General features: G+C 39.9%; 1 protein-coding gene across 1 annotated transcript; it reads left to right on the top strand.

Annotated features, from left to right (window-relative positions):
• The first annotated feature begins 3,287 nt into the window (after positions 1–3,287).
• On the top strand, positions 3,288–7,702 carry LOC106725145 (zinc finger protein 14-like). The gene is made up of 3 exons (XM_014535180.1): positions 3,288–3,507; positions 3,923–3,992; positions 4,831–7,702. Exons 1-3 carry the CDS (start codon positions 3,420–3,422, stop codon positions 7,412–7,414), a joined length of 2,742 nt encoding a protein of 913 aa, XP_014390666.1. The 5' UTR covers positions 3,288–3,419; the 3' UTR covers positions 7,415–7,702.
• The last annotated feature ends 3,940 nt before the right edge of the window (positions 7,703–11,642 follow it).

The raw sequence follows: 11,642 nt of genomic DNA, 5'->3' as shown, positions 1-11,642 counted from the left end.
TTGATTTTTTACAGAGAGGAAGGGAGAGAGATAGAGAGTTAGAAACATCGATGAGAGAAACATCAATCAGCTGCCTCCTGCACATCTCTAACTGGGGATGTGCCCACAACCCAGGTACATGCCCTTGTCTGGAATCGAACCCAGGACCCTTCAGTCTGCAGGCCGACGCTCTATCCACTAAGCCAAACCGGTTTCGGCCAAATCATTTACTCTTAAGTGTCCTTGGTTTAGGGAAGATGGGTTTTACTAGATGGCTCCAAATTGCTGTTTAACCATCTTCGTTTCCCTATTCCCCTTGTCCTGGCTTACTGTCCTGTGTCATTTGTACAATTTCCTTTTAACATTTCTTTTTTTTTTTTTTAAATATATTTTATTGATTTTTTACAGAGAGGAAGGGAGAGGGATAGAGAGTTAGAAACATCGATGAGAGAAACATCGATCAGCTGCCTCCTGCACATCTCCTACTGGGGATGTGCCCGCAACCCAGGTACATGCCCTTGACCGGAATCGAACCTGGGACCATTCAGTCCGCAGGCTGACGCTCTATCCACTGAGCCAAACCGGTTTCGGCCTTTTAACATTTCTCATCACAAAATCCCATAACTTCCACAAACTTTCTACCACTTTCTCAAATCTTTCTTCAGACACCTTATAACTCAGAAGTAACCAGCTTTAGATTCCACTTTCTTTTTCCTTCAAACTGCATCTTCATGCCTCATGCCTTCCATTACACCAATGCCATATTTCTTTCCAATTAGAATTCTTAACCCTTAATAATCTTAATTTTTAGGTAGCATGTAAGTAACGTTCCTCAGATGAGCAATACATTACATTTTAAAAGCTGCTTCAAATAAAATACAAGACTTATTCATTAACAGATTCAAACCTATTCTCTAGATCAGCGGTTCTCAACCTTCTGGCCCTTTAAATACAGTTCCTCATGTTGTGACCCAACCATAAAATTATTTTCGTTGCTACTTCATAACTGTAATGTTGCTATTGTTATGAATCATAATGTAAATATCTGATATGCAGGATGGTCTTAGGCAACCCCTGTGAAAGGGTCGTTCGACTGCCAAAGGGGTCGAGACCCACAGGTTGAGAACCACTGCTCTAGATTCTCCATATGATGCAAATTCAGATTAACATTTCAGTATCCTGTTATTTCAAAATACCTAGATATTTAATAATTTTTACTATATAATCCAGCAAACTCGAAAGTTTTAAGTTACCAAAGACTTTGGGGAACTCTTTAGGCATATATAATTACCCCTGATAAAGCTTTTTCATATACCCCGTGAGGGAAAACCAGGCCAGCAGGGGGGGCTGTTGGGGGCGATCAGGCAGGTAGGCAGGTGAGCAGTTAGCACCCAGTGGTCCTGGATTGTGAGAGGGATGTCCGTCCGCTGGTTTACTGGCAGTCAGACATCCTCTGAGGGGGCCCGGATTGGAGAGGGTACAGGCTGGGCTTAGGGGACCACCCCCCACCTCCCCGTGTACGAATTTTGTGCACCAGGCTTCTAGTAAGTTATAATAGTCTGCAAAAGGCCCTTTAATTGTTTTCTTGTAACCAAGGCACCATTTGCTTTTCACAACTGTTTAAACACTATTATATATTGTTGCCATCTGTGGTGCAACCAGCGGGGCCATCAGGGGCACTGCTCCCACCCACATTGGCCTGGTGCCACTCGCTCGCCGGCATCGCCCCCCACCTTAATGGCCTTTCCCCATCTGTGCGGTAACAGGCGGGGTTTTGGGGGCATCCACTCTCATCCGCCTTGGCCTAGTGCCATCTGCTCCCCTACTGCACCATCCCATAGCAGTCCTGCTCTCATCAGGGCCCATCCGGGCCAACACTGCCTCCACTGCCACCCTCTACACATCGCTGAAGCCCACCATGTTTCGTGCTGCCCCCTGGTGGTCAGCGCACATAATAGCAAGCAGTGGAACTCCCAGTTGCTCAAACTCCAGGGGACAATTTCCATATTATCCTTTTATAATTACAGGATACTATCTTTACTTTATTGTGTATTCTTGCTTCATTTGTCAACAATTCCGTGACCATAAAGGCATGGGTTTAATATCTAGGCTCTCTGTTCCATTCCACTGATTTATATGCTGTTTGTATACCAGGACCATGCTGTTTTGATTACTATGGCCTTGTAGTACAGTTGGATATTAGGTAGTGTGATTCATCCACATTTGTTCTTATTTTTCATGATTGCTGTTGCTATTCAGAGTGTTTTGTGGTCTATATAAAATTTTTTATTATTCTAGTTATGTGAGATTTATCTTGGGTATCTTGATAGGAATTGCATTGAAGCTATAGATTGCTTTGGGTAGTATGGACGTTTTAATTATATTAATTTTTCCTCTCCATAAATACCATATATGCTTCCATTTATAGTTTACATTCCAATTTCAGTTAACGTTTAATTTCATTTTATATTAGTTTCTGGTGAAACTAATTTCAACATGAAAATATTGCAGATATCACTAAATGCCCTTGGACATACCAAGTCTTAAATTGTTCCTCAAGGTCCAGGCCCTGGTTATAGTGTCACAATTCTGCTAGAAAGACTTCTTTTGAGTGTGATCTTATCATTTCAATATAGTCTATGTGTTGTCCTAAAAATCAGTATGAAGTAACCCTGAGGCTCATGAGTAGAGGACTTTTGTAGAGGGCTAAGTTGCCCTATCTTGCTCATGCCTGAGCTCTAACTCTAACTTCTTATCTCCATGAAATGAGAGAGGCAAAAAAAGGTCAAACTGAGTTACTAACAAATATTATAAAAACAAATGATCATTCATACTCCTTCATAAGAATATTTTCATTCATTCAGGTGTATCTGACTATTTCTGATAATTTGGAGTACTTCAGGACAATATGGCCAAGTACATTGTGTTCTAATTTGAATTTCCACACACTGCCTGGCCTCTCCTGTTTGGTGATGAGAATAGAAGAAAAAGCTATCAGGCCTTTATTGTATTCAAAGTCATTAAAACTTTATGCAGACATTACTGTATGTTTCATGGACTGCTGCATCAAATGGTGGTTATAATAGAGATGCATTTTCTCACAAGGAATCGATGGGCTTAAAACAGAAGTATTTTAACTTATTAATATAGAAGTTGTTCAAGGTGTTTTTTACCCTGACATTAGAGAGCAAAGAAGAGTTGAAGTCATTACCATAAAATCATATCAATAAATTCCTCTCTTGAGGAAGTGAGTATGGCAAATTAATAATAGTCTCACAATCAAGTCATAGACTGAATGTTGGGGATCATGTGTCCTATGTGAACTTCCTATGAATTATGTATGGGTCCCCAGGGTTGTCTATCTCATCCATTCTCCTATATGTATATGTGGGATGTTTTAGGACTCAGTGGCCTTTGAGGATGTTAATGTGGAGTTCACCATGGAGGAGTGGGCTTTCCTCGATCCCACCCAGAAGAAACTCTACACAGATGTGATGCTGGAAACCTTCTGGAACCTGGCATCAGTAGGTAGGTACCACAAATTATTTTTTAATATATATTTTTATTGATTTTAGAGAGGAAGGAGAGGGAGAGAATGGGAGAAAAATCAATGATGAGAGAAAATCACTGATTTGGTACCTCGTGCACGCCTCACACTGGGGATCTAGCCTGCAAACCGGTCCTACTGGAAATTGACCTTTGACCTCCCGGTTTATACTGGTTCATAGGTTGACAGTCCACCACAGAGCAACTCTGGCCTGCAACCACTTGTTACTTAAGCAATTAGAAAACGAGTGTTGCTTGCTCATCAATGCTGTTTCAAAAACTGAAATATGGAAAGAGAGTATACTGGTAATTAAACCAGGAATGATCACAACTCATTGTGTACTTAAAATCTAACCATTTTTTATATTCTTTAATAGTTTATAATGCTTTTTTCTAGCATGTATTTTAGAACAATGTGATGACCATGACAATGAAGATCAGTATAAGAAGCATGGGATGAATCTTAGGTGAGTTGCATTGACATGAGAAAGCATTAAGAGCATCTTTGTGTGTGTGTGTTTTTTAATATATTTTTTATATATTTATTTTATTTATTTGTATGTTTAATTTTTTAAAAATTTACTTCAGAGAGGTAGGAAGAGGGAGAAAGAGAAAGAAACAATGATGAGAGAGAATTATTGATGGCTGCCTCCTGCATGCACCACATTTGTAATCATTCCTGGAACCTGGGATTGTGCCCTGACCAGAAATTGAACTATGACCACCTGGTTCAGAGGTTCAGTGAGCCTCGCTGGTGGTGCAAAAATATGCTATTATTGATTTTGATATGTTGTGTTGAGAGTGAGAGATAAAAAAATCAGGAGACTGCCTCCTGCATGCCCTGTACTGGGTTTAATAAGTCTGTAATCTGGCCATGTTCCCTTTCAGGGAATTGAGCTGGTTAGCCCCTGGTGTTTGGGTCTATCCTGAACCACTGTCCCTTATGAACCAAGTCCAGAAAAGCAAAAACAGATAATCCAATTGTATCAGCCCAGTTTTAAATGTATTGATTTTTAGAATAATCTCATCAAAATGTTTTTTTTTTTGAAATATGACCTCGATGTTTAGTGTATAAGATAAAATTACACTTGGAAACAATATACAGAAGTACCATTAATGAATATAAGTGTTTTCATAATATTAGTTATCCAGCCTATAACAGAAGTTTTAAGATATCCACTTTCAAAAATGGAATGTTCAGAAACCCCACCCTTTCTTAGAAAATGGTAAAAATGTCCTTGTCATGCTATTAATAAATATTAAATTGTTAACAGAGTATTAATAATATGCTTCTGATTTTTACAGCAATCATATTGTAAAGAGACTCTGTACAAGGAAGGATGGTAGTCAATACAGAGAAAACTTCAGCCAGATTCCAAATAATAATGAAAAGAAGGAAATTTCTGAAATAAAACAACCTAAATCCAGGTTGTGTAGGCAAATCTTCCTATGTTACTTATCCTTGAATAACCACCTGAGCTCTCACATTGGACCCAAACTGTACCTGTGTCAGGAATACAAAGAAATACCTTATAAATATAAGGAATGTGAGAAAGTTTTCAAGCCTCACCAACATATTCAGAGCCATGAAGGCAGCCCCAGTGGGAAAACTTTCCACTTTTCAACTTCCCTTCGAAATTATGGAAGAACGTATATCGCTGGGAAACCATATGAGTGTGAGCAATATGGGAAAGGCTTTAATCGTCTCACTTACTTTGAACTTCACAAAAATACTCATAGTGGAGAGAAACCTTATCAAAGTAAGCAACATGGCAAAGCTTTCAGTTCTCCCAAGTACTCTGGAGAAAATGATAGAACACACACTGCAGAAAAGCCATATCAATGTAAGAAATCTGGAAAAGCTTTAAGTTACACTTCCCTTAGAAATCAGGAAAGGACACACACCGGTGAGAAACCTTATGAATATGGGAACGTCTTCCATCAGCTCAGCTCTCTTGGAGAACAGAATGGAAGTCATGTCGGAAAGAAGCCTCATGAATGTAAGGAATGTGGTAAAACATTCTGTCGTCGCTATTCCCTTATAATTCACCAAAGAATGCATACTGGGGAAAAACCCTATGAATGTAAGGTTTGTGGTAAAGTTTTCTCTTATTCAACTTCCCTCCAAAATCATAAAAGAACTCATACCGTGGAAAAACCCTATCGTTGTAAGCAATGTGGGAAAGCCTTCAGTTGTACAAAGTCTTATCTAGAGCATCAACGGACACAATGTGGAGAAAAACCCTATGAATGTAAGCAACGTGGGAAAGCTTTCGTATTTTCCACTTCTCTTCAAAATCATGAAAGAATGCATACTGAGAAGAAACCCTATAAATGTAAGCAATGTGAGAAAGCCTTCCAATATAGCAGCTGTCTTGGAAAACATAAACGATGTCATGACGGAAAGAAGCCTCATGAATGTAAGAAATGTGGTAAAGCATTGCATCATCCCTATTCCCTTAGAAATCATGAAAGAACTCATTCTGAGAAAAAACCCTATGAATGTAAGCAATATGGGAAAGCCTTCAGTTCCAGCAGCTCTCTTGCAAATCATAAAATAAGTCATGATGAAAAGAAGCCTCATGAATATAAGGAAAGTGGCAAAACATTCCATCATCACTATTCCCGTAGAAATCATGAAAATACTCATACTGGAATGAAAACCTATGAATGTAAGGTTTGTGGTAAACTTTTTTCTTATTCAGCTCCTCTTCAATATCATAAAAGAATGCATACGGGAAAAAAACCCTATCATCCCTCTTCCCTTAGAAATCATGAAATAACTCATACTGAGGAAATACCCTATGAATGTAAGCATTGTGGCAAAGCTTTCTATTTTCTATCTGCCCTCCAACGTCATGAAATAACTCATACTCGGGATCGCTATGATGAATGTAAGCATTGTGGAAAAGGTTTCTATTATCAATCTTCTCTCCAAGATCATGAAAGATCTCATACTGGGGAAAAACCCTATAAATGTAAGGTTTGTGGTAAAGTTTTCTCTTATTCAACTTCCCTTCGATATCACAAAAGAATGCATAGTGGGGAAAAACCCTATCAATGTAAGGAATGTGGGAAAGCCTTCATTTTCCCCAGCTCTCTTGGAAAGCATAAAAGAATTCATGATGGAAAGAAGCCTCTTGAATGTAAGGAATGTGGTAAAACATTCTATTATCAATATTACCTCCAACTTCATGAAAGTATTCATACTGGTGTAAAACGTTATGAATGTAAGCAATGTGGTAAAGCTTTCTCTTATCCATCTTCCCTCCGAAATCATGAAATGACTCATCAAAAGGAAAAACCCTATGCATGTAAGCAATGTGGGAAAGTCTTCAGTTACCTCAGTTCTCTTCGATGTCATAAAAGAATTCATGATGGAAGGAAGCCTCATGAATGTAAGGAATGTGGTAAAACGTTCCATCATCCCTGTAACCTTAGAAATCATTTAAGAATTCATACTAGGGAAAAACCCTATGAATGTAAGCATTGTGGCAAAGCTTTCTATTATCTGTCTGCCCTCCAAAGTCATGGACGAACTCATACTGGCATAAAATGCTATGAATGTAAGCAGTGTGGTAAAGGTTTCTATTATAAATCTTCTCTTCAACGTCATGATAGAACTCACACTGTTTTAAAATCCTATGAATGTAAGCTATGTGGTAAAGTTTTGTCTTCTTCAACTTCCCTTCAATATCATGAAAGAATCCATACTGGGGAAAAACCCTATCAATGTAAGGAATGTGGGAAATCCTTCATTTCTCCCTGCTCTCTTGGAAGTCATAAAAGAAGTCATGAAGAAAAGAAGTCTCATGAATGTAAGGAATGTGGGAAAACCTTTCGTTTTCCCTCTTTACTTAGAAGACATGAAAGAATTCATACTGGATGAAAACCCTATGAATGTAAGCATTATGGTAAAAGTGTATCTTATCCAGCTTCCCTCCCATAAAATGATAGAACACGTACTGGAAAAAAAACCATGTATGTCAGGCTTTTAGTCTTTCTGCATCTCTTAGAGATCATGAAAATATACATACTGGGGAGAAACTCTACGACTGAAAGCAATGTGAGGAAGCCCTTTCTGCCAAATGTCTTAGTGAATATAAACTAATTCATCATGGAAAGATGTCTCATGAATGTAAGGAATGTGGTAAAACTTTCTTTTATCCCTCTTTGCTTAGAAATCATGAAAAAATTCATACTTGGGAAAAACCCTGTGAATGTAACCATTGTGGTAAAACTTTCTCTTATCCAAGTTCCCTCCAACATCATAAAAGAACTCATACTAAGGAAAAACTCTATGAATGTTAACCATGTGGAAAACCATTTATTCATCCCAGTTCCCTTCAAAATCACAAAAACACTAATAATAGTGGAGAGAAATTATAATGAATGAAAGAACTCACACTGAAAATAAGCCCTACTGTGTAAAGATTGTAGAAAAGCCTTTGACCATCCTGGTTCTTTTTTTTTTTTTTTTCATCCTCACCAGAGGATATTTTTTCATTGAGACAGTGGAAGTCAGAGAGTAAGACAGAGAGCAATATTGATATGAGAGAAACAAATCAGTTCTATGCCTCCTGCACGTGCCGAGCCATTTAAGCACACACAGTGCAGAAAAGCTCTATGAATGTAATGAATGTGGTCAAGTTTTCAGTTTCTCCAAGTCTCTTAGAACGCATTGAAGGAAGAACACATACTAGGGAAAAACATTATCAATGAAAGCAATGTGGGAAAACCTTATGTTGTGTCACACATCTTTCAAGACATAAAAGAAGACATGATGGAAATAAGCCTCATGAAGAGGCCTGGCCCAGAGTGCAGGGTTGCAGGAGGAGTTACAGGGTGGGGTGGGTTCCCTAACACATCGGCTTTGCCTTTTTATCCTGGTTCTTCACCAGGATGGTTTGCTGGGTGATGGCTGTGTGGGGGCTTCCCAGCCCATGTGCAGTGTGCATCTGCTCTGGGAACTGAGCTCTGCACCTAGCCTCACAGTCCAGGCTCTGTGTGTGGCCTCGGTGCCCGACTGCTGGGCTCCCCTCTATCCCACTGGCACGTGCAGGGCGAATCTCCCATCCTTGCGGGTCTCCTACCTTGGCTCTGAAGGGCTGTGGGACCTGGAGCGGCTGCAACAGGCAGGCCAGCCACCAGCATCCCATGGGCAGACCTGTGGCTATCATTACCTGAAAACCGACTTTGGAGGAAAACAATGGATGTTTTGAATTTAGGCAGCATTGTAGGAATGCAAGAATTTTTGACTCTTCTTTCTTAGATGGATCCAAAGCAGATTACTAGAATACAGTGCCCTATTTTACAGTGTATGGAGGGAAAGCATAATTGCAAACAATATTTTCTTAAGTATATTGCAACATTTTTAGGGGAAACATATTTGTACCTAGAAATGACTGAATTACCCTACTGGCACAAAATAAAATGAGTGAACTTTGAAAAATGTAATGTGGAGAGACATTAAAGCACTAATTTGGATTGATAAATTAGTAGAAATATTACTATGATCTCATCACTGAATTTGTGGATATGAATCCTATCGTTCAGTAAAAAGCTAAAAATGATCTGCCATGTCATAGGCCCAGACACTTCAGTGACTTCAAAAAGGTGAAGGCTTTTTAGTGGAGGTTAATTGTTTGCAAGCAGAGAAACCAACTCTGGCTAATGTAAGGAAGGCAGACATTTCTCTGAAATGGGCAGATGAACACAGGCCTCTGAAAGGACGCAACAAGGGCAACTCAAGTCCTGTCAGGGTCTGCCCTGGAGTGGATCTGCGTTAACCAGGGTCTCTCTTGGCTTTACTGCCCACAGAGTTGAATTGCCCAGATCCCTTTAGTTCCATGACCATCCCTAGGCCAGAGGAGGGAGAAGAGTGTTGTGAAAGATGTTCCCATTGAGACTTAATGCAGAGGTAGATGGTGGGTCCCCCACAAAAATAGTTATTGTCACAAAAGAAGAGAGAAGAGATATGGTGTGGGCAAAAACAAGAGATTTGTTCTGCAGGTAGAAATGTAGTTATTAATGGGGGAAATGAAATTATTTGTCTTCAGGAGGCATCTTCCCTTCCCCTTTCACTTGCAGATGTGAATTAGAGAATGATGGGTCCTATTTGTATGGACTTATAATTCCTGTGCGATCCATTGGACAGTGTCTTTGATATAGACATGTGTTTATTGAACATCAAATGAGAGACAGGGAACAGACACTGTATTGTAGGCTCAACACCTTCAATGTAGTCTTGCAAAATAATACAAGGCAGCATGAGAAATATTGCAACTAAATATTAAGGGTAGTATGTTTCATAGGAGTTTTCAAGTAGAAATAAAACACTTGTCTAGACAAGTTTTACGGAGAATAAGTTTTGTTTGGCTGGGATCTTGAAACATGAGTTGGATTCTGAAAAGATAAAAGAGTGTATTTGTGGGGCACTCCAGAAAGCTTATTTAGGCTAGAGGAGGAGCATGAAAGTGAAGTCATGGAAGATAGATAAACAGCCATTCCACTTCCCTCAGCGCAGTGCACTCTACTACCTTACTTAGTAGATCTTTGGATGTGGAATTGTACTTTGGAAATGCAGTTCTATTAGCGCTGAGTTTCTTTTCAAGAGCCTTTTCTTCATCAGCTAATGAAAGATCTGCTTCTTGCTCATGTTCTAAAAACCGCCTGAGGTGCTCAAATTCAGAGAATAAGTCCAGCCTTTGGTTTTGCATCTTCTCTCTAAATTCTAAGAGGTTTTTGCTTTGAGTGCTTATTAATTTCCGAACGTCTGCCACCTGCTTCTTCAGGGGCTCAATGTAGCTGCTGAGCCTTTGCTTGTGATGACAGGCAGCCCCCTCCATGGGCCTCTCCTGGTGGTCAGGGGGCTGAGTGCACAGGTGACACAACAGCTCTAGGTCTTTCTCTCAGAAGAGGGTCAGGACCTTCTGCTTGTCCCACAAGCACCTCTTCCTGTCTCTTCTTGCCCCTGGTGGTCTAGAGGAGCTTGGTGATGACCACCATCCTTCCCAGCTGGCTGCTCCTCACATGCCTCTCTTCACATGGGTGACAACACACAGGGCAAGGGAACCTGTCCTGTAGATCAACCCAGGACTGCTGGATGCAGGAGTGATGGACATTGTGCTCACCTTCGATAGTGACAGGCTTTTTCAGGTCATCCAGACAGATGGGATAGTTGATTTCTGCTGGGAGTCCTGCCAGAGCTGCTTCAACCGCCAGTGGGCCCCGAATGAAGGACTGGACTGAGGTGGGTTTCTTCGGGAAGCTGGGCTCTGCAGTGAGAAGTGGATGCCCCGGAAATCTCAGTCCTCACTGTGCTGGTGGGCTATGAGTCCTGCAAGTCCCCTGACCTTTTAATTCCAGCTGCCAAGAGAAGCCCTTCCCCCAACCTGCAGCCAGTCAGAGCTCAGCTGGACAACTGCTCCTCCAGATTTGGAAGCTCAAAAAAAATGAAGCCAGCTAAGCAGCTTCTTGGTTAGAAGAACAGTTCCTACTTGAAATCATTAGTTGTGTGTGAGAAAATATTTCTTCCTTCAATCCCTGAGTTTATTTCAAATGATTCCAGTCAAACAGATTTCTCTCTCCTAACCCCAATATTCCATTCTCATGATTTTATCATTAAGCCCATCTACTTCCACCCAAGGATTAGGGTTCTCTCCAGCAATTCTTCCATTGATTATTCAGGAAGTTTTTCTGTATATTAGTCGCTCTTCAAGTTTGTTCCAAGACCATGTTTGTGCATTATCAACTTACTAGTACTCTGCTGCCATTTTTAATCTTACCAATTTGTATTTCTTAATCCCTTCACCATTTCATCCAGCCCCCAAACCTTCTCCCCTCTGGCAACCATCAGTTTGATCTCTATGAGTCTTTCTATTTTGTTTGTTCATTGATTTTTTTCTTTAGATTTCACATATAATTGGAATCATATGGTAATTATCTTTCTGTCTGACTTATTTCACTGAGTTTAACCTCTCTAAGTCCATTCATGCTGTTGCAAAAGGTAAGGTTTCATTTTTTATTACAGCCAAGTAATATTCCATTGTATATATGTACCACTTCTTCTTTATCCACTTGTCTATTTTTTAAATACATTTTATTGATTTTTTACA

This window comes from Myotis brandtii, unplaced genomic scaffold (genome assembly GCF_000412655.1).
Source record: "Myotis brandtii unplaced genomic scaffold, ASM41265v1 scaffold1012, whole genome shotgun sequence".
Classification (NCBI taxonomy): domain Eukaryota; kingdom Metazoa; phylum Chordata; class Mammalia; order Chiroptera; family Vespertilionidae; genus Myotis; species Myotis brandtii.
The sequence above is the reverse complement of the archived record's forward strand: the minus strand, read 5'-3'. Positions and strand labels throughout refer to the sequence as shown.